The sequence below is a fragment of the Ostrinia furnacalis genome, unplaced genomic scaffold (genome assembly GCF_004193835.3).
Source record: "Ostrinia furnacalis isolate ACB-3 unplaced genomic scaffold, ASM419383v2 OfSCF5758, whole genome shotgun sequence".
NCBI lineage: Eukaryota > Metazoa > Arthropoda > Insecta > Lepidoptera > Crambidae > Ostrinia > Ostrinia furnacalis.
This window is the reverse complement of record NW_021135997.1, coordinates 342,563-365,712: the sequence shown is the minus strand read 5'-3', so window position 1 is coordinate 365,712 and position 23,150 is coordinate 342,563. Positions and strand designations below refer to the sequence as shown.

The 23,150-nt window shown below is 39.2% G+C and overlaps 2 protein-coding genes across 2 annotated transcripts; one reads left to right on the top strand and one right to left on the bottom strand.

Annotated features, from left to right (window-relative positions):
- Positions 1-145: 145 nt before the first annotated feature.
- Positions 146-1,566, bottom strand: LOC114361480 (uncharacterized). Its single transcript, XM_028316526.1, has 2 exons — positions 441-1,566; positions 146-330 (listed from the first exon to the last, which is right to left on the bottom strand). Exons 1-2 carry the CDS (start codon positions 1,540-1,542, stop codon positions 185-187), a joined length of 1,248 nt encoding a protein of 415 aa, XP_028172327.1. The 5' UTR covers positions 1,543-1,566; the 3' UTR covers positions 146-184.
- Positions 1,567-3,623: 2,057 nt separating this feature from the next.
- LOC114361483 (ceramide synthase 5-like) lies at positions 3,624-10,360 on the top strand. Its single transcript, XM_028316530.1, has 6 exons — positions 3,624-3,670; positions 5,240-5,489; positions 6,980-7,201; positions 8,212-8,330; positions 8,794-8,938; positions 10,268-10,360. The coding sequence occupies exons 1-6, from the start codon at positions 3,624-3,626 to the stop codon at positions 10,358-10,360; spliced, it is 876 nt and encodes a 291-aa protein (XP_028172331.1).
- The last annotated feature ends 12,790 nt before the right edge of the window (positions 10,361-23,150 follow it).

The following is a 23,150-nucleotide window of genomic DNA, read 5'->3' as shown; positions in this document are numbered from 1 at the left end:
AGACGTCACAAATCACAATCACGAATAAGACAACACAAAAAAGACAAAACACACAAAAATTTTGTACATTAGGGGTTGGGGAAAGGGTTGGGGGTGGTTTTATGTAACAGAGAATAAAAAAAAAAAAAAAAATTTGACACGGGGGTTGTTATAATAAATTTCGCAAGGCCAATTTTTTCCTTACCTACAAATTAATTTTGTTAATTTTAATGAATTTCGCAAGTGAATTTAAAATAGGACAGCTAATGGTGTTAAGTACACATTTAATATTAGAGGGACGGGGGAAAGTTTTAGGGAGAAAATCGTACAAAGAAGATCCAATTTTAGGACAATGAGGATCATTTCGATTTTTAGCTGTGAATGCAGATTTATAGGGCTAAGAAATCTTTAATACACAGTGCAAAAATTTTTGTTCTACGACAAAAATTGATGAAGTTATNAATTAAAAAAGATATGGTTGGTTGTTCCTTCATCCAGGCCGCACTCGCAAATGGAGCTATCTCTAATGTGTATTTTCGCGAGGTGGACAGGGGTGCACGCATGACCAAGGCGCAGGCGACAGATGATGGAGACCGTTCTTTTTGGTAAGTTCTTATGTCTAAAAAACCAAGGTTTTGAAGGGATATCCTTTTGTATATCAGCGTAATATTTACCAACCATTCTTTTGGAATTTTCCCAATGAGTATTCCACGATGAGTATAAGTGATTTCGAGGGAGAGCGGAGGCATCATGGGCAAATAGCCTATAGTGATCCAGCGAGCCAGAAGATGTAGCAAGTTTAGCGCATGAATCAACTGTTTCGTTGCCTGGGATACCTCGATGGCTTGGGATCCAAGTCAAGACGATATTTAATCCCTCTAGTTTGCATTTAAAGAGAGCTTCTCTGATTTTAAAGATAATGGGAAATTTGGTTTTTGATTTAAAGGGGTTAGCTAAAATGGCTTGAAGACAGCTTAGAGAATCGGTGAAAATCAAAGAGTTGTTAAGACGATGGGAGATAGAGTATCGGATAGCCTCTAATATTGCAACCGATTCTCCGGTGAAAACTGATGTTACTGGGGGACATTTAAAACTTAATGCTATTTTGTACGCAGGTATCCAGACAGCTGCGCCAGTGCAGCCACCTTCGTCCAGCTTGGAGGCATCAGTAAATATCTTGATCCAGCCTTGCCAGTGCTCGGAGACAATATTAACAAATTCTTGACCTGCTGAGCAGGAATCCTTATTTATGCCAAAGTTTAAAATAATTGGGGGCTGATAAAGTAGGGATTCAAAGCTGTTTGTGAAAAGGGGATTAAGTGGAATTTTTTCAATTGGAGTGGGCAAACGGGTAAATTTCTGGTAACTTAACAGAATGCATGGCAAATTTCGAGAGGGATCAGAGCTGCTAAGTGAAGAGAGTAGTGTTAATTTCTCATTTAACGGGTGAGAGGAGTTTTGAGAAACTTTTATGTAAAATCTGTCACAGAGGTACTGTCTGCGCAAATAGAGGGGAGGCTCCACGCACTCGACTTGCAGAGCATTAATAGGTGAGGATTTCATGGCTCCCAATACTATGCGAAGACATTTAGACTGGGTTTTATTGAGTTTCTCGAGGACGGCTTTGTTACATGGATCTAAAAGGAATGAAGCGTAATCAAAATGGCTACGAACAATAGCATTATACAAAAGTTTTTGTGAGTATGGGTGAGCACCCCACCAGGTACCTGAGAGGGCTCGGAGGATATTCAACCCTTTTTCAGCTTTTCCGAGAATATAATTAAAATGTGGAATGCCTGTTAGTCGGGTGTCTAAAATTAGGCCTAAAAACTTCACTTGGTTATCACATGGAATGCTATTGCCGTTTAGTGATATNTTAAACGAGAGCTTGCTTCGCGAATAGAGTTAGAGGAGTAATACAAGGCAATGTCGTCCGCGTACTGTAGGATGTTGCAGAAAGAGTCTACTGTCCTGTTTAGGTCATACGTATATAGGCTGTAGAGCAGAGGGCTAAGCACTGAACCTTGCGGGAGACCTTTCCAAACTAAACGAGGGACAATAGAATCTTGACATCTCACTGCAATTGACCTAGACATCAATGAGTTACAGATGAGACGTACCAGTTTCTCCGGGATACTCAGATGAAGCAATTTTTGCCTGAGCAATGGGAGCAAAACATTGTCGTACGCAGAGGCAATGTCTAAAAAAACCCCAACAAGATATTCTTTATTTTTAAAGGCTACTCGGATATCTGTTGTTAAGATACTCAAACTATCTAGAGTGCTTAAACCTTTGCGGAAACCAAATTGGGATAAAGGAAGGATTTTGTTGGATTCCAAATGCCACTCCAGACGGTTTCTTATCATGTGTTCTAATATTTTCAGGAGAACGGAAGAAAGAGCTATAGGGCGGTAAGAGTTGGGATCTGAAGGATCTTTTCCTGGTTTGGGTATTGGAATGACAATCTGTTGCTTCCAAGCTTCCGGAAGAGAACCTTGATCCAGGAACGAGTTAACAATTTCAAGGAAGTATGACTTAGCTCTTTCTGGGGATTTAATTATAAAAGAGTAGGGGATACCATCTATCCCAGGGGATGAATCCTTTAAACCATCTAAGGCTAACATAAGTTCTTCAAAAGAAAAGGGCCTATCTAAATAATTTACATGAGGAAGGAAGCTACTGGGAGATGGAAAACTATCTATAAAGGGAACAAACGGAGGAGCCAATTTATCAGCGAAATCATTAAGCCAAGTAGAGGGGTCGTTTGACGGAGAATTTAATGGGGTTAAAGACACACGGTAACGTTTTATCTGTTTCCACACTATAGAGGAAGGGGTCCTTGGGGACATGCCCTCACAGAACCCAATCCATCCTTTTTTCTTCTTTTTAGCCAGGAATTTCCTAGTTTGGGCAGCCGTTTTTTGGTATCCAATGTAATTCTCCATAGTCATTGAACGATTGTACCTTTTTTCAGCTTCTTTTCGTTTTTTGACACTGGCAGTACACTCAGCGTCCCACCAAGGGGGAGAAATCTTATGAGACGGGTTTTTCAAAGGGATGTGCTCGTTCGCAGATGATTCTAAGATGTTTACGAAATCAGGATAGACAGAAAGGGCATTTTCATTAGAGATGTTGGGAAGGTCTATAAGTTTTTCGTTGACTGACCTATAAAAACCTGGCCAGTCAGCGTTATTTATTTTGTATTTTAGAAGAGGTGGGAGTCGGCTAATTGGAGTATTATTATCGGGAAGCGAAATTAAAATAGGGAAATGATCGCTACCGAACGTGCTATTAAGGACGCTCCACGAAAGGAGCGAAGATAAATTTGGAGAACAAAAAGAAACATCCACGGCAGAAGCTGGATTTTGAGTAGGAGCACACCTTCTGGTTGGACAGCCATTGTTCAAAATACAAAGATCTAAATCATCCAAAAGGTCCAATAGTAATGATCCAGAAGAGTCGGAGTGATACGAGCCCCACGAGACGTGGTGAGCATTAAGGTCGCCCATAATCAGGACAGGAGGAGGAAGGGATAAAATGGCAGAGCGCAATTCATTAATGGAGGAAGAGTTAGGACGGGGAATATAAACGGATAGGAAGGATATGTCAAATACTCGCACGGCCACGACATTAATATCTTGGCTATGCGAGGGGAGGGGAAGTTGACTATAGCGGAGAAAGCGCCTTACAAGTAAGGCACTTCCCGCGTAACCATCACTTCTATCATCACGGAGGCATGAATAGCCTGATACACGGAAGTGTGAACCAGGCACCAACCATGTCTCCGAGACGGCTAGAACCGATGGAGAGAATTTATTTAATAAAAAGATTAATTCGTGCTTTTTACGTCTAATGCTTTGGCAGTTCCATTGAACTACCTTTTTGTCCATTATTAATATCAGTTAATTGCGAGATTTGGGAAAGCATTTGTGCAACGTTGGACGGTANGTTAATGTTGGATTAGCTGGTTTTCGACCACATTTAGGTAGATGCCATAATATTATGTCCAGATCGGTTTATAGTTTTTAGGGTTCCGTAGTCCTGACATGGAACCCTTATAGTTTCGATATGTCTGGCTGTCTGTCTGTCCGAGGTTTTGCTTGGACATTACTGGCACTAGAGAGCTGTAATTTTGTGGAGGTATGTATATTGATCACGCCGACAAAACGGTTTGGCCGGAGTATAAGTTGCATGTCCTAAATGTGTTATGGTGAGACTTCGGAGTTTGCTTTTATGCGCTAGTGGGTCAGCTAAGCATTGGTCACATCTAGCTGAGTTTGCAACAGTCTATTATAGTGGCTTTAAGATCACTGTTCACATCTGAGGAAGGCCACAGTTGTTTCTGGTGACTGAGCTACTTTACTAGTAAATATTATTGATATTATGTTGTAGAGGACCGGACCAATTACGGAGTACTGGGATACTCAAGCTCTGCAGCTAAAAAAAATCTTGTCACAGAGTTTGACTTGAAACTATGCCATAAATTGATGGTCGATTACTACATGCGCCATACTTAAGCAAGGGGATAAACGTCCAAGGACGGTCTTTTCCCACAATTTTGACAAGAGTCAGGTTAATAGAGCGATAGGATGAGATTTTGTTAGGCGGCTTTCCAGCCTTATGGATAATTTACCAAAGCTAAGGAACTTGCGTTGCGAGGCTCTCACTTAGTATGTTGGCCGTTTGGTGTAGTGGTACGTTCGTAATCTATGCCGGAGGTCGCGGATTCGATTCTCGCACAATAGAAACATTTGTAAAAAAAAAACAAATAGTGCAGTATAGGAGTCGGCGCGCCGACAGCCGATCGTCGGCGGCGGCGGCGTGAAAAATTTCGCGGCGGCGGCGGCGCGCCGGCGTGGCGCCCACCTCTACAACGAATATAATAAAAAGTTAAGATTTATTAAAATTCAGTAATATTCATCAAAATAAATTATTGCTCTGACATATCTATTGAAATTAAAATTTGTCTCGCACGCAATCGACCGTTTGTTGTTATAAGTAAACCCAAAAAGTAAACGCAATTTATGTATAAATATGATTTCTTGCAAATAAAGTGAAGTTAATCGATTCAATTGATTACGTATAAGTAATTTCTATAACAAATTCTATCTAAGATTATGATTTAGACGATTGACAATATTTAAGAACTTGCTCACTTTTCTGCAAAAACGCACGTGATATCTCATACACTGCACGTAACGTAGAATAGGTTGTGTTGCACGCTTCCATATACTTAACAAAACCAACCTAAAATATACAGGACTCATCCTCAAATTCTGTTCTTCCAGATCCTATCCCTTTCTAAGCAAGTGGATCTGACAGAGAGGCAAGTGGAGCGATGGTGGCGCCTGCGCCGCAGCCAGGACAAGCCGTCGAATCTGGTGAAGTTCTGCGAGAACCTATGGCTGTGTACCTTCTATCTGTACAACTTCTCTTATGGCGTTTTCGTGCTGTGGGACAAGGACTGGTTGTGGGACATCGATCAGTGCTATGTGGGGTATCCTCATCAGGTCAGTTGGGTAGATATTGGACTTTTTGCTGATAATAGAATGGAGATGTAGGAATTGGATGTTTTGATATTTTTTGCCGGTGGATCGTATGTGAAAGTTAGACAAACTTAACCCATCATCAAAAAAAGTTTCTTGGGCGAGTATAAGGAAAAATACATAGCATATAGCTCGTAGAGCTGATGGCCGCTGGGGCAGAAAAATTCAATCCAGCGACTTGGCCCGTGGACCAAGCTAAAATTGGGCCAAGTCACTGGAAGACTCCGACGATCTGGTGAAGGTCACGGGACAGCACAGGACCGGTCGTTATGGAAATTCTTCGGAGGACTTGGTCCAGCAGTGGACGTCATTGCGCTGAAACGATAAAGAAAAATGTTTGATTGTTGCGATGGTGTTTTATGACAAAACATGCCTCGAACGAACAAGCAATTCACAAAAGTTATAAGTATCCTGTTTGAATGAATAAATAGTTCTCGATATGAAACATTATAATATGTTTTTATCGATGACGTTTTTACTGCTTATAAAAAGTTAAACGCACATACATTTTTATTGATGATTGACCCCAATCACTGAGGTTACCTATGTAGTTGTGGAATGTCATCTTAGCAGTTCCACTAGAGATAATTATTTTATTGCACTTGGTTTGGTCTCTCGACAGTTGAAACAATACTAAAATGTTATTCATCATGACATTATGTAAATGGTACCTACTTACTTGCGTTCATTATCATCTTTTATTTATGACAACGGTATATTGTAAGGGGCGTCGTATTTTGGATACAAAATATCGCCTTAAAACAACTAAAAAGGCCATTATACAAGATAGCGAGGGAAGTCTATCCTTAACTTCAAAATCCTCTTAGAGGGCGTTTATTAATTACGTAGGTGATGTTGGCCTCTTTCACCTTGGTGAGATATCGTGAGATTTAGCTCGACTCCCTCTCCCTCACGTAAGATTTTGTGAGAATCGGCTTGATTGAACCCCTCCCCCCTTAAACGCCTCACTTAATGTCCAATGGCAGTTTAAATTTCCCCTGCGACATACTTGGCCTGGTGGCTCACTGGTTTTTTATTGCAGTCTAGCTGTAGAACACAAACAGATCACAGAAACTAAAGGGAGATGTGACAAAGGGGGCGGGGCCGGTGTCGCAGCAATATGCCCAAAAACAGAACACATTGCTCGTGACATCAATGATGACAGCAGCGAAGTCATAATGTAAACAGTTTACATTGTTTGCGTTAATACTAAAGAATTATTCGAACGTTGAGTACTGATACCGCAGTGGATAATGAGCACACATTTTGATTACTTTGTGTGTGTGAATTTCTAATGCGAGACTTGAGTTTCGAACTCAGCGCATTAGTTGGCATCTCTCTATATATCTCTTTTCTGTAGAACCTAGTTACACAAGAGTTAAAGTTACAACCACGGGTATGAGAATTAGGAATAGTCCCGTGTAGATGTCACACCCACCGTTCTTCTCTTCCAGGGTTACACCAACGACGTATGGTGGTACTACATGATCTCCTCAGCTTTCTACTGGTCTCTGACCTTCTCCCACTTCTGGGACGTGCGCCGCAAGGACTTCTGGCAGATGTTCGTCCACCATGTCGCCACCATCGCTCTGCTGACCTTCAGCTGGGTCTGCAACCTGCACAGGATCGGGACTTTGGTGCTGCTGCTGCACGATTTCGCTGATATATTTTTAGTAGTGAGTGTGAATAGATTTTATTGCTATGTATTTAGAGTCTGGTTTGTTGCAGTTTCCGCTCGTGTTTAAGGTTCATTGTAGTGTGAGAAAACTGCGCAAGAGTCGAGAATGGACTTCGCTATGGCCAAAGAGGGGCTCACAAAGTTTGAGGTATAGTTCTTGCAACTCACGAAAGCGAGTAAGCTTTACTTGTGTGTGTACGTGTACATGCACATAACGTTTAGTGTAATGTCTATCAAAACTTTTGAAAAACGAACAGTAACGAGCCACCACACTTGTAAAGCTTACTCGCCTTCGTGAATTGCAACAACTATAGTTTGGAACAAATCTCTCAAAGCTTCATCATACAGAAAATGAGCTTATGCATGAAATTCATCGCGTTCTAGTGACGTCAAAATTCTTAACAATCTATGGACGATGACACATAGATGTCGTTGTGTTCTCTCTTGACAGTTTCTGCCCTCTAAAAATGTTATTGTCCTGCAACGAACCGTCCCATCAGTAACATTGACATGGGGCGCCACCGTCATTACCGGATCGCTCGTTCCGATTCTTGCCATGTTGGAAACTATACAGTTGAACGATAGTGGCGCCTCCCTGTCAATGAGTTTGGTGGGACAGTTCAGTGTAGTTCATCTATAAGTAACTGCCTGAAACCACCGAAATTAAAAGTAAAATCAATCATTCAAAATTCCAAACCATAGATAAATTGTCTTTGGTAATTCTCACAAGGGATATTTTACTACAGTCTGGTCTGCGAGCACGTAGAATTTTGTCCAATGACCCCAAGCTACCCATCTTTATCGCTCGCGCGTAATTATATTGCTGTCGCGACTGTGTGACGGGAGCCCGCAGTGAGTGTGCGAGCGCGACAGCAACATAATTACGCGCGAGCGATAAGGATGGGTGGGTAGCTTGGGGTCATTGGACAAAATTCTACGTGCTCACAGACCGGGCTTTAACAAGTTCCTCTGGTACGTAGTTAATGTATTTCTATTGCAATATTCCAGGCAGCGAAGGCGGCCAAATACGCGAACTTCCAAAGACTGTGTGACGTGATATTCGCCGTGTTCACTGTCGCGTGGATTGTCACGCGGCTGGGCTTCTATCCCTTCTACATTATATGGAGGTATGACTGTTATTACATACATTATCATGTGTTAGCTATGTACTCTAACTTCATCATTACAATTATAGCAAGGGGCGCAAAAATTCCACAATTTTTCGTCTATTCAGAAGTAATTTATTCCCAAAGCAATATACCCAGATATGAAGAAAACTTCAGAAATCAGGAAACGGGAAGCAAGTCTGACTGATTACGGGGAAACTGCTCCACGTTCAAACGTTATTAGTTTATCTAAATGGGAGAGTGATGCCCGTTTTCATCAATCCCTAATTTTTCCCCTATGAAAACAAAATTCCTGTTATGTGTTCTACCATGGGGTCACTTAAAAATGAAGGATTGATGGTAAAAAGGAAAGGAAAGGGGAAGCACAAAAGATCCCCATGAGTCAAAATGCATACACTAATGCATGCCCCCGAATGAGATACGAAGTTTTTGACGAATTAATAATGTAGTGTTTTCCTTTCAGCACGTCGATCCGCGCGCCAATGCTGCTGCCGATGTTCGCAGCGTACTATATCTTCAACGCGATGCTGTGCTTCTTGTTAGCGCTGCACGTGCTATGGAGCTGGCTCATCCTGCAGGTCGCCTACAAGGCCATCAGCGCGGGGCAGGTATGGACCTTATGCCGCGGGGATCAGCGCACAGTGCGATGCTGTGCGTCCGCTTGGCGCTGCACGTGCTATGGAGCTGGCTCATCCTGCAGGTCGCCTACAAGGCCATCAGCGCGGGACAGGTATGGACCTTATGCCGCGGGGATACGGCGCACAGTGCGATGCTGTGCGTCCGCTTGGTGCTATGAGCTGGCTCATCCTGCATGTCGCCTACAAGGCCATCAGCGCCGGGCAGGTAGGGACCTTATGCCGCGGGGATACGGCGCACAGTGCGACGCTGTGCGTCCGCTTGGCGCTGCGCGTGCTATGAGCTGGCTCATCCTGCAGGTCGCCTACAAGGCCATCAGCTGGCTCATCCTGCAGGCCTGTATCTCACTTGTGTAATGTAATGGTAAGTGATGATCAGGCCGAAAGTGGAAGCGAGCTCACCCGGAATCCTCAACCACGGAGGAACTGGCTATCTTACCTCTAACTGCCGGAACACAACAATGCTGTTAACATTGTTGTTATGGCGACAGACTTAGGTAAGATGGTGGTAGCTAGCCAGGCGGACTTAGAACAAGCCCTACCACCAACCAAACCGAACAGAAAAATCTGCCCCCATTGGGAATCAAACCCGGGACCTCTGCGTCTGAAGCAGGTGGTCTTACCACTAGACCACAGAGGCGGTATAGACCTTATGCCGCGGGGATATGTCGCAGAGTGCGATGCTGTTTTTGTGGAGCTAACTCAATATTTAGGTCGACTCTAGACCTTATGCTGTGGTTATAAAGCTCAGTGTACGATGCTGTGGAGCTGGATCATTCTACGCGGAGTGGTTAAGAGCGGTTTCATGTTATTTCCAAATCCGAATCCGTTACAATACGGAGTAATCGTAGAACTTTTTGTATAGTTTTTACACACTAGATCCGATATCCATCGTCAGATTTATCTAAAGCCCGATCTGCGAGCACGTAGAATTTTGTTCAATGACCCCAAGCTACCCATCCTTATCGCTCGCGCGTAATTATGTTGCTGTCACTCTCGCACACTCGCTGCGGCCGCCCGTCGCACAGTCGCGACAGCAATATAAATACGCGCGAGCGATAAGGATTAGCTTGGGGTCATTGGACAAAATTGTACGTGCTTGCAGACCAGACTATAGTTAGTTTTTTAGATACGCACTATGAAAGACTTGTATCAGATACAAAGCGAAACCGCTCTAATGCAATACTCATAAGGTTCACAATGTGTTACAAAAATATTGCGTTGCTTATCTTGTTAAGTTGACCAATTTTGGACCTTAACACAAGGTTACCAAGGATTAAAATAAATCCTGTATAATTTCAGATGGAGGGTGACATCCGTAGCTCCAGTTCAGAGATCAGCGATAGTTCCCACTCCAACCACAGCACTCCGAATCGCATCAACAATAAAAAGTAAGTTCTATCCCACTTGTTTTAAAGTACAATGCTGAACAAACGCTTCAAGTAGTGTTGTAGATCTTACAGACGACAGCGCCATTAGAATAAATACACCACTACATTTTTATCACCGAAAAAATTTTAACAGATTATGTAGAAACGTGTGAAAGATTTTAAAGTAAAAAAAAATATTTTTTTCATAAAGTTAATTTTTTTATTAAATTTTCTTTAGTCCGTATTTAACGCCGCTGCTCGCTAGAGTAGTCGTACGCGCTCGCACATTGCCCCGATCTGTCTATCTCTCTCACGCCTCGACCACGCTTCCAGTGTTAAGTGCTAGCGACTCGTGGGTCCATAAATTACCAATTTTGGGATGAAGTTTTGAGTAACTTTATTTAACTTTTTTTTTTGTATAAATAGGACCAGTATCAATAACTCATTACCCAGATATTTTTTTTCGGTGATAAAAATGTAGTGGTGTATGGATCGTTTCATCCACGAAGACGCGCCCCACCAATTTTTGGTCTCGGTCGCGCGGGGTGCGGGGAATTTGATCCGAGCAATCCGAGCGTCATTATTGTAGAGTGCGTGTGCACGCATGGATGATTTAGCGTGTACCGATAACACTCAAACATTAGCGGAAGAATGGTGGGGCGCGTCTTCGTGCATGAAACGATCTATTCCTGGCATCTTATGTTGATGTAATAGGTACTATTTTCCAACAAAAAATATGCCTGAAGTGCTGTCGACTGGACTTTGATGTTCCTATTTATTTTTTAATTCCCTTTAGTTTTACTATGTAAAAAATCTGACTTGGTTATTTGGTAAAATATTTTTCAAAGCCGTGCGATTCCGGCATAGTAGAATAGAAACACCCAATCTTCCCGAAGATGTCGTTAAAGGTGACAAAATATGCGAACATAAGGCCTCCCCAACCCGTCTATAGTCTGGTCGCTGAGCACGTAGAATTTTGTCCATTGACCCCAAGCTACCCATCCTTATCGCTCGCGCGTAATTATATTGCTGTCGCGACTGTGCGACGGGCGCCCGCAGTGAGTGTGCGAGCGCAACAGCAACATAATTACGCGCGAGCGATAAGGATGGGTAGCTTGGGGTCATTGGACAAAATTCGACGTGCTCAGAGACCGGGCTTTAGCTAGCGTTAAGAGTGAAGGCCAAATCCTCCATTTGCCTCTAGTAAACTAGAGAGTTGTACTCCTGCAGTGGAGACTAAACCTGATGATGATGATGGGATGTTGCCAATGGTCTTGGCGACCATAATGAAGGGAAGTCGATCCTTAATTTCGAACTCCTCCTATGTTTTTCTGATAATTTTGTAACTTCAAGAACATAGGAGTTCTTCTCTCTTCTAGAACATAGGAGAATTTTGTTGCGGGTCCAAAGACAGTTTAACTTTCCCCGGGACAAACTTAGCCTTCACTGGTTGGGTATTTATTGTCAAGCTGTAGATCCTGGCTACACAGGAGTTCCAGTGGGAACGAGAGTTGGGAATAGTCCCGTGTTCAGTCAAATATAATGTTGCTAAGTAGTTCAGGGACAAACTTGACCTTCACTGGTTGGGTTTTTACTGTCAAGCTGTAGATCCTGGCTACAAGAGTTACAGTGGGAACAAGAGGTAGGAATAGTCCCGTATTCTGACAAATAAGTGAATCTTGCTAAGTAGTTCAAGGGCAAACTTGACCTTCACTTGTTGGGTTTTTATTTGTCAAGCTGTAGATCCTGGATGCAAAAGTTACAGTGGGAACAGTCCCGTATTATGTGTTTAATGTTGCTAAGCAGTACAAGTTTCGTTACGCAGGTTCGTGCGAATCAAAAGGCGCAGTTTGGCCGAAATCTGCAATAGCCCATACTCCTGGCCCTGTCAGCAAGTAGAGAAATGGCCCTTACCCCCTATATTATATGGCGACTGAACCTACCATATTATATGTATACTAATTCTATATACACGCTTCTACTTTGATCTCGTGTGACGTTTACGCTTTGAGGTTGTTTTTTGGTCTGTGATTTGTTTGGATCTCATCAAGGATGGACAGATGACGGACAAATGACGTATAGATGACGGACTATTATGACGTATAGATGACAGAACGTTAAGGCGAGTTGTACCACCTTACTAATATAATGCTTTTTATTTTATATTTGACAGACTTTAGACGTTTGATATCGTTAAAACAAGATGGTGCAACCCAGCCTTAAGCCGGTTTTCACCATCAGTCCCTTTTTTTAGGCGACACCTATGTAAACAAAATTCCTGTTATGTGTTACCATAGGGGTCACTTTAAAATTAGGGATTGATGGTGAAAACGGGCATTAGACAAACAAATTTTTATAGGTGCTATGTCCGTTACCTGTCCATGCATATAATCCCATCATCAAGAAGCAAACGTAAAATGACGCTTCTTAACTTTGTGATAGTGCTTGTTTTCTATTAACATTTTTTCAAATCAAATCAATCATTGCCCAAGCGCACGATCAAACCTATAAAAAGAAATTAATTTAAATATCATGACAACCTTTTTGGTACAAAAATCTTCTAAACGCTTAACAAATTATTATATTGATCATTTTTAATATTCATTTTTATTTTACATTGTTTTTGTTATTTTCATCTATTAATATCAATAATATTAAGTTAATTATTAAAGATTTTTTTTTGTAAATAAATGTTATTCGATTTGATACTATTCTTTTATTTATGTTCTGGATAGAAATCCTAGTCTGTATTTAAATTGGCATATTAATTAGTGCATTCGATTTTATAGTTTGAAGCATTCAGTGCATAATGTTTAATTATTGGTTTTATTTATATTTTCTATGCTACTAAAATGTAGTTAAAATTCAGAAAACCCTTAAGTTAAACAGATCTGGATTTTTTTTCTAGCCTATGAGGCGTTCACAACACAATCATATCAACTCTATTAATATTAAAATGATCTGAATGTATGACATATGTATTTCATGACGAGTAAAAGCTGCTACGTGGTATGTAAAAGCAGGGCCCTGTAGGTATACAAATGCCATACTATCCTCGCAAGTTGCAATAGAGCAATTGACACCTTTAAGTAATGGACAATTTGACACCATTCTCCAATAATTCGAAACCACAACTTTTCTAAAAAGACACTTCATTCTGGTCTTATGGACTTAATTAATTTTAAATTACCTGTAAATTACGATTTTTGGTCGCATTGTAATTGAAAAAAGTAGTATAATTGAGTTGACAAAATAGTGACGTCACTTGCTTGTAGTGCCATACAAAATGTATGAGAGAAGAGTTTCGTTTTGACAGTTTTAAAAAGTACTTCAATTGATTGGTGGTGTCAACATGTCTATTGGCATTTGTGATGTCAAACTTATGCTCCTTCACGCCGTTTAATGTCGCGAGGCACTGCCTCAGTTATGCGCTAGATTTATAGAAAAGTTGATTTTACAATAATTGAGGAAAGGTTATAAGAATAAGATAAAGTCAAATAAACCTTTTTTTAATATTATGTAAATTTACGCATTTTGTAACTGGCAACATTTCTTCCAGGGAGACATAGGGTCCCGCCGGCCGTGCGCGACGCGCCCGCGCTCCGTCACGGGAGCGCACTCGCGCGCACGTGCTTACTAACGGCACGTGATGTCCGCTGCACGCGCACGCGCGCTTCTGATCCTGACTACGTCACGTGTTTAGTGAAGTGCACTTTTATTCTTGATTACGTCACGTGTCCTGTGAAGCGCACTATACGTCAATTCTCTAGTGAAGTGCACTTTGGTTTATTACGTCAGTCGTGTCCAGTAAAGCGCGCGTTCTACGTCTACGTCACACGTCTGGTGAAGTGCGCTTCTATACCAGATTGATACATCACGTGTCTAGTGAAATGTATTCTTGATTACGTCACGTGTTCAGTGAAGTGCTCTTCTATTTCTGATTACGTCACGTGTCTAGTGAAGTTTACGTCTATTCTGGATTACGTCACGCGTCTGGTGAGGTGCGCTTCTATTCCTAATTACGTCACGCGTCCTGTGAAGCGCGCTTCTGTTGCTGATGATGTCACGAGTCTACTGAAGTGCAATATTCTTGATTACGTCACGTGTTCAGTGAGGTGCTCTTCTATTTCTGATTACGTCACGTGTCTAGTGAAGTTCACGTCTATTCTGGATTACGTCACGCGTCTGGTGAGGTGCGCTTCTATTCCTAATTACGTCACGCGTCCTGTGAAGCGCGCTTCTGTTCCTGATTACGTCACGAGGCTACTGAAGTGCAATATTCTTGATTACGTCACGTGTGCAGTAAAGTGCGCTTCTGTTTCTGTCTAGTGAAGTGCTTTGGACAGTGGGGGAGTGTCTTCAATCGCCGGATCTGTACGTATCCTACTGATGTTTCCAACTGTACAATTCTTTGTAGTATTCAGTGGTATGTTGACGGTTGAAACGTGTTTCAAAAGCCGGATTTTTTCAAGTATCAATGAGAAGACGTATATTTATTATTATTTATGGATTAAAATTTAAATTAGCATGCTAAATCTCTGGAGTTGCAAAATTATGAACGTTCATAATGTGTATTGAAATTAAAATACTTTGGAAATACGCCTCCAAACTTTGCTTTGAATACAGAAGTCTCAAAAACGTATGAAAAGTTTTGTTTACATCAGAACTAATTTTATTGATACAATATTATATTTATGAATTATGAATGAAGATCTAGTCTTAACTTTCCATTATGAACAAAAGGAGTTTGACAAATTGTATGAACAAATAATGAGTACCTACTATAGTCTGGTCCGTAAGCACGTAGAATTTTGTCCAATGACCCCTAGCTAACCATCCTTATCGCTCGCGCGTAATTATGTTGCTATCGCGCTCGCACACTCACTGCGGGTGCCAGTCGCACAGTCTCGACAGCAATATAATTACGCGCGAGCGATAAGGATGGGCAGCTAGAGGTCATTGGACAAAATTCTACGTGCTCACGGACCGGGCTTTAGTTGGTCATCATTTTACGATACCAGTCTTAAAAGTACATAATATTATGTCTGCTATGGCCTTAAAAAGACGCTATAACTTATATTTGTTTAACTAAGAACTGATCAAAAGTTTATTTACTAGCATTTATTTTAGTTTTACTCGCTCTAGTTTAACTGTTTTTAAGCCCCTCCGTTAATTATAATAAAAAAATAATTCTTAACGCCAGAATACTTAAATAACTTCTCGTTTTAAATTTTTGCTTACATGATTAACGCCCTATTTACAAACATTACTATGAGAACTCACAGTGCGCGTGGACTCACAGGGTGACACACGACAATAACAGAACTCTATTCAACGCTATGCGTTCAATTTGCTGCTTCACTTAAGCAAGCATCGTTTGTGAATACGGGCATAAATCTATTCGTTATATTTTCCGGTCGAAGGAAGATATCTCTCAATAATTTTAATTAGTTCTGTTTTTTTTTACAATTAGTCCTATTCTTATAAATTATGGCATGTATTTAAGGCTATTGTTTACTTTCCTAATAATATTTTCTTATCTTATGTCCGCCATAAAAGGTTCCTATATTTAAATTAAAAAAATAATTCTAGAAATCTTCGACGTGGCACGCTGAAATCGTTTCAGCTCGGAATGACAACTTCCCAAAATGACAACCGGGGCGCAAAATGTCCACTTCTCGAAATGACAACTTCTTAAAATGTCAACTTCGCTAAAAGACAACTTCTCATGATGTCTATTTCTCACAATGACAAATTCGCATTTGGTTTACTTCGCATAATGTCAACTACTTGTTGATATTTTATTTTCATTATTTCTAGAGTTCTAGTTCTTCTAGAGTTGTCATTATGTGAAGTTGACCAAATGCGAATTTGTCATTGTGAGAAATAGACATTATAAGAAGTTGTCTTTTAGCGAAGTTGACATTTTAAGAAGTTGTCATTTCGAGAAGTGGACATTTTGCGCCCCGGTTGTCATTTTGAGAAGTTGTCATTCCGAGCTGAAACGGCTGAAATCACTCTTATTCCCTGAGAAATAGAGTGCCTTTTGCAGTCCAACCATTTCAAAACGGTTTCAAAACTGGTCGCGTCAAGTGCGGTCTTTCAACGGAATCTATGGCAGAAACTTAGATGCAACTCNGACATTAATGTCCTGACTATGCGAGGGGAGGGGAAGTTGACTATAGCGGAGAAAGCGCCTTACAAGTAAGGCACTTCCCGCGTAACCATCACTTCTATCATCCCGGAGGCATGCGTAGCCAGACACACGGAAGTGTGATCCAGGTACGAGCCATGTCTCCGAGACGGCTAGAACAGATGGGGAGTATTTGTTTATTAAAAAGGTTAATTCATGCTTTTTGCGTCTAATGCTTTGGCAGTTCCATTGAACTACCTTTTTGTCCATTATTAATATCGGTTATTTGTGAGATTTGGGAAAGCATTTGTGCAACGTTGGACGGTAGGGCGATTTTACGACTGGAAATAATACTGATGATGAGGGAGAGGACCATCTCCAGGAGGCCCTCATCACCAGGGGAAGAGGAAGGGGAAGATCCACTATTCAGAGCGCAACCATTAGGAAGGGAAGAAGCACAATTGCCAATAATGGCTTGGTGTGCCTGCTTGTCATAACCCTTATCTAACGGCGCGTGAGAGCGGGGAGTGCGAGGGATGGACTTTCTGTAAGAGATGGTTTGGCTTGAGGATGGAGAGAGGGGTTGGGATAGTTGGAAAGTGGGGCTGATGCTTTGTGAGGACGGAGATTTAGTGGCATCTGCGTAGGACTTGCGGACTGGTTGGAATTGGGAGGAGGCCTCAGAGTAAGAAATATTGTCCTGAGACATAGTTATTTTAATTGCCTTTTGGCGGGAATGCTCTGGACAGGACTTGTTGACCGCAAAATGTGGGCCTAAGCAATTGACACAAGTTGCTTTACCTTCCGAGACGTCGCATTCTTCTGCTGGGTGGGGTTGGGTGCACCGATAGCATCTGGGTTTCGACCTACATTGTGCCTTAACATGGCCAAATCGGCAACAGTTGAGGCATTGAATTGTTGGAAGCTGGTACGTCTCAACTGGAATCGAATTGTGGCAACAGAAGACTCTTTGAGGAAGAACTTGACCCTTGAAAGTCACCACAACNTGCAACTCAAAAATAACTAGAAGTTGCAGTTTCGTTGTAATTGCGTTTCACCGTGTATTCTGGGCCTTACACTTGATTTGCCGTCGAGTGTAATACTTATGTAAAATAAGTTTACGTTTTAAATTCGGGAAAATATCTTTAGTTTGCTTGTTATTATTGCTTAAAAACTAAATTATAAGTCACACAATTTTCTCCGGGACCATAATTTGGGTAAAAGTATTATTTTTAATTAAATTATGCTAGTTTTTTTTTATTACTGTCTACTTCTAAAATCGCTACTTACCATTGACTTAATTTTTATATTACCACTTAACTCGTTTTAACTTAAAATTAAAATAATTAGTTTAATTGTTGCTGGAAAGAGAGAACTCAAAGTAATGAGGTTTTATTAGGCATTTTTATTATAAAGCATTTCCTCGCACACTATGTGGTACCGATAACACGAAAATAATATATTTACATTTATAAAACGTATTAGCAAAATTCTCTTTTTATGATTTGTGAGTCTAAAATTGATACTGATCTCACACAAAAGGATATGAAACAATTAAAACAACGACTTTACATCTTATACCTACTTAACTCTAAAGTTTAGTAAAATGAGCTGTTAAAAATATAGCTCTAAGTGAGATTTAATAAGTATGATATTGACATTTTGTCCTCGCTTTATTTACATTAACTAAAAACGCAATAACAGCTGTTTTCTCAGCTAAAAATATGAATTGAGGTTGGTGCCTGCATAATACATTTAAATATTTACTTAAGTAATTGTTAATCTTTTAGATAGCGTAATATTATACGGGCAAAGTTATTGTATCGCTTGCAGTCATTTCGATTCTAAAATAATAAAGTTCTTAACATTTAATGCCCTATTCAATTAAGGTTTGAGTATTGAAGGTACTTGAATAAAAACGCAGCGCAAGGCAGCGTTGTGGGGATAGTTCGTTATTTGTGCGAGAGCCGTGGTTGTGAGCGGACGTATTGTTTCGCGGCGTAGGTTTTATATGAAATCGTTTTTCAAAAATAACGGGCGATAGAATAACAATGCTTAATGTTTATAACGGTTACTAAAGTTAGTGCCTGATCGCACGCGTGCATTCATTACTCACGAGATTAAGTTAGTTTAAGTATAGGATAATGGTATATTTGAACTTGTCCAGTTATTCAAAATTAGTGAAATTTCAGCGAATTTCTTTCTTTTCACTGATTTTGTTCACTTAGGGTCGTATTCTAAAACAACGCTACAACTCCATTTAAACTCAAGTTTATGATTTTGAGGGTTTAATCTGTTAAACTGTGAAGATGAATGAACGTTGTTTTGGAATAAGATCCTTAGTGATTGTACTCTACAGTTTGTCAGCTTGTAAAAATAATGTGATGTGAATATTATTCGTTACATTTGACCGACTGTGGAAACAAATTGGAACGAGTTTTAGCTGTTAAGCTTGCGGTGCATGTACTGATTATAGAGTGTATAGTCGACAGCAGATCAACATACCACTAAACTAATTTCTTCAATGGATTTTGGGCTTTATTTCCTTGCGGCCTTGGCATAAAGTGTAAAATCATTGTGGATTTTTGGTGAGTTGATGTGCTGGTGCTGTACATTATTGTTCTTATTGCACTCGTGTATGTGTGTCGGTGGTATTGGGTTTTGGGTTAAATCAATAAGTGGCTGAGGCTCTTCAGAGGCTTTTTAATTTTAATATTTTTGATATACGGTTGAAAATGGATTGTAGTACATACTTGACTGTTGTATTGTATAGTCTGGTCTCCGAGCACGTAGAATTTTGTCCAATGACCCCAAGCTACCCATCCTTATCACGCGTAATTACGCGCGAGCGATAAGGATGGGTAGCTTGGGGTCATTGGACAAAATTCTACGTGCTCGGAGACCGGGCTTTAGTGTTTATTTTTCTGATCGTTTTTATGTTAATTTCGCGTTGTTTTGATAAGAAAGTCCGTCAGTTATTGACAATCAAATACCATTTTTAAATTCTCCGACACATTATTAACACGTAGTCCCTTCAGATGGTTGATCTTTAGAACAAATATAAGGCAACGGAGGATCATATCATTTGTCGTTATTATTATACTAAAAAGCACATTATTTACTAGTTAGATTAATGTTTTGTCTTAATGCTATAATATCGAAAACACCCAAAGATGCTTTATTAAATTTAGTATTAGAAAGTAAGATATAGGTCTTAGTACGCCACAGAGATGCAATCGGCGACTAATTTTCATTACGCTGTCAGTGGCATCTGTGTGACGTCATATACGGACGACAAAACATCAAGCTAAAATCTAAATACTGCTGGAATCTTATGCCCTTGTGATAAGTGCTATATTGCAACAAAAATTTACACTTGATGTGCTGTCAACGTGAGACCACCACGATGTCCGTCTTAATAATATTTTTTAATTAAGCGATGTTACATTATCAAGTACATTATTATAATAATAATTATATGACTTAAAGACCAAAGCTAGCGCATTATAATATTAAGTGACAAAATACAAACACTGGTCACACTGTACATAATTTTATATTTTTGAATTCGATGGCTATGCGTTACTTGTTTATAATTATATGAAGCAATATTTTTGTGTTCTTAAAATATATTATTTGGTTATGTACGTGTTATATACTTTGTTGAATAGGTGCGAGGTTTAGGTGCCTGGTTAAAATATATAAAATACAAATAGATAATGATATTTATCCAGCCATACTACTACATTTGTGCCTTTGCATAAAATCAGAACTACTGTATAGCTGGATTCACTGCAGATCTTACCTTTAGTAAAATATTATATTAAATTGTATTTCAATATAATCCAGTACTAAATAGAAAATATTTTAAATGTTTGTTATTTGTTAATATGATAGATACCACAGTGTTGGATAAATTGTAATCGTGCTATTTTGTTTCTGGTAACATATTTAATTTCAAAGTTTTCTATCACATATAATATGAGTTATAGTTCCAAAATACTAAACTGTCCTATGCATGACATTGACAGTGGGGCGCCACCGTCAATACCGGATCGCTGGTTCCGATTTTTGCCATGTTGGAAACCGTATAGTTGAACGATGGTAGCGCCCCCCTGTCATTGAGTTTGGCGGGACAGTTCAGCGTGGGTCATCTATATTTCATATTAAGAATTGGTACCATTATAACTATCTACTTGAGTATGTGCAAATTAAAAGACAATGGTGTGATAATAACACAACGAAAATCATGTGCTCTTATTTGTGTAAAAAAAATAAATCGCAATCGCAACACTGTGGCGTTCTATCTACCACCAACGTGTACTTACTATGTGTGCTACAGTGAGTGTTTGTTTACAATGAGGATTTGTATTTGTTTGGTGCAAGTGTACTGAATAGGTATTATAGGATAGTTTGGTGCCTTCATCCGTTGATTGGCGATGGAGTTTAGAAAATCTTAGGATTTGAAGTTTAGATTCCATCGTCAAATAAATATGTATCTTTAGCTAAAACGTCTTTAGATGCTACCAGTAATACTGAAAAGTATTTTTGGTATAATCTATTGAAAAGTTATCATACTGATAGATTTTTAAGCATGAGCCTAAAGTTGTTGTACACTAGGTTAAAGTATAGAAACAACATTGTTTTCAATATGGCACAAACATTTTAAAATGTCCTATCGTCTTCGCATTTATAGCTTAGTTCATATAATTTATAAATGTCTGAATTATAATTTATTTTTACATTATAATTGAAATTATTTATCCTGGTTGAATTCTGTTTAAGTATTATGTTTTAGATATTGTTTAAGCAAATTGATTTTAAACTTGTTAGCAATTTCCTGACAAAACAAAATGGAACCATCCTGCCACGAAATATAGTGGATTTTTTTGGAACTAAAACATAAAACTGCTGTTCCCTATAGTACAGTACCTCTAGCATGAACAACTTTCGACTTCGAATCGTTTGCGTATTTGACAAAATTCGATATTCAACCTTCGAATCAAACGATAACGTGACAATTTTGATTCTCAAAATAAGTTTCAACCATTTCTCATACAAAGTTCACTTTACGACACGTTCACAAGGGCGCTGTTGTAGTTTTCGTACTTAATCTTTTGACGGCGATTCGAGCACGCAAACGATTCGAACTCGAAAGTTTTTCGTGCTAGCTGTACAGGTGCGGCTAAAGATATTGTTAATGTAATTATTTTCTAAGGGTACCAATTGAGTTGTCTCTGATTAGTTATGATGAGTTTTAAATATGTAAAATGTGTTATACTTTATTCATTGTAATTCCTAAAGTTTTATTGAATATAATTTCGTATCTAAATAATGTTGAATCACATTTATTTAATTAATGAAAGTTAATGTTTTGAAGATGATTATTACTATATTAGTTTATGATTATGATTGTGTAAAATCTTATTTATTTAGATTGGAACTTGAGATTTGTAGTTGTCATTTTGTTTAAATAATTTTAAAAAGTTTGCTGTGATTGGATGTCATTTTATTATTTTGACAAATGGCAACACTAAAATTAAGGATTTTGACTTTTCAACTCGTATCAGAGTTCAGTCTATCATGAATCTGCGAGATTACTTCAAACGTCGTTTTCGTATTTTTGGATTATCCGTTGCTATCGCTAGACGGATCGATCCAAAAAAGCGGGGACAGCGCCTTGAGAAGTCCCACAAATGTGCGAAACTACTTGATCGCAAAAATTGTAAAGTTTATTGGCGGAAAGTCGGAGCCTGAAATTGTTATCAATCTAATAATTTGATTTCAATTATTCCACATAACTTATACTGAAATAGGTAACTTAAAAGTTTTCTACTGTCTTACGGTTTCTTGCTTTTTGACCAAAGCAATGGCAGGGTTTTTCAGGTTGTAAAATAAATATTATGTAAAATGTTGTATGTACCTAGTCTTTCTCTTTAAAGTTATGTGGGATACAATATTAATATTATACATTTATGTGTTGTGTACAGTGGTGTGTATGTTGATACTTGAGCATTGTTTTGCGAAAATATCCTCTTTTGTATGCGAACAAAATGAAAGAATAAAATATAAATATTACAAATTGGCTGGTTATTATTTAAATTATATTACTAAAAATATGTATAGTGCAAAAAGAGTAAAGTTTTTTCCTTTGGCTTTCTTTACTCTGCAAAGATATTATAATTTTCATAAAAAGAAGAATATTAGTAACGCATGAGAACATTATTGGGATAAGAAGAAGATTATAATGGGTGCCGGAATATGTGATAAAATCCACCACATTAGCAACAAAATATAGACTGGCAACATTTACATCCGCTATCACTGGAAGTGTCAAATTCGCCAATCTGTCATTTGTCAAAATCCAACCAGACCCAGTGCTCGGCGTTCGTTAGCGTTATCGGTTATCGAATTAAAATAGCATTAGAAANTGCGTGCGTTATGGACATAGATTAGTTAGTGCAGAATCGTTAAAACTATAGCTATCTCTTTCATTTGCGTGCTATTTCGTATCTTTTGTTTCACTTGTCAGTTACATTTGTCAATGTGTGCGATTTGGAATAGCTCGGCACGGATTCAAATCGTAATTTCTATGAACGTAACATATCTATAGTTCTTTAATATCATTGGCACACCACAAATAATTAAAAGTTGGCGGTTAAATTATAAAATAATGTTTTAA

What these genes read in the sequence shown, in the direction of transcription:
- LOC114361480 (XM_028316526.1), bottom strand. Translation starts at nt 1,542, where the DNA reads ATGAAATCCTCACCTATTAATGCTCTGCAAGTCGAGTGCGTGGAGCCT.
- LOC114361483 (XM_028316530.1), top strand. Translation starts at nt 3,624, where the DNA reads ATGCGAGGGGAGGGGAAGTTGACTATAGCGGAGAAAGCGCCTTACAA. An exon ending in GCGGAGAAAGCGCCTTACAA is followed by an intron (nt 3,671 to 5,239) that starts GTAAGGCACTTC and finishes TAAAATATACAG; the next exon opens with GACTCATCCTCAAATTCTGT. An exon ending in CCCTTCTACATTATATGGAG is followed by an intron (nt 8,331 to 8,793) that starts GTATGACTGTTA and finishes TTTTCCTTTCAG; the next exon opens with CACGTCGATCCGCGCGCCAA.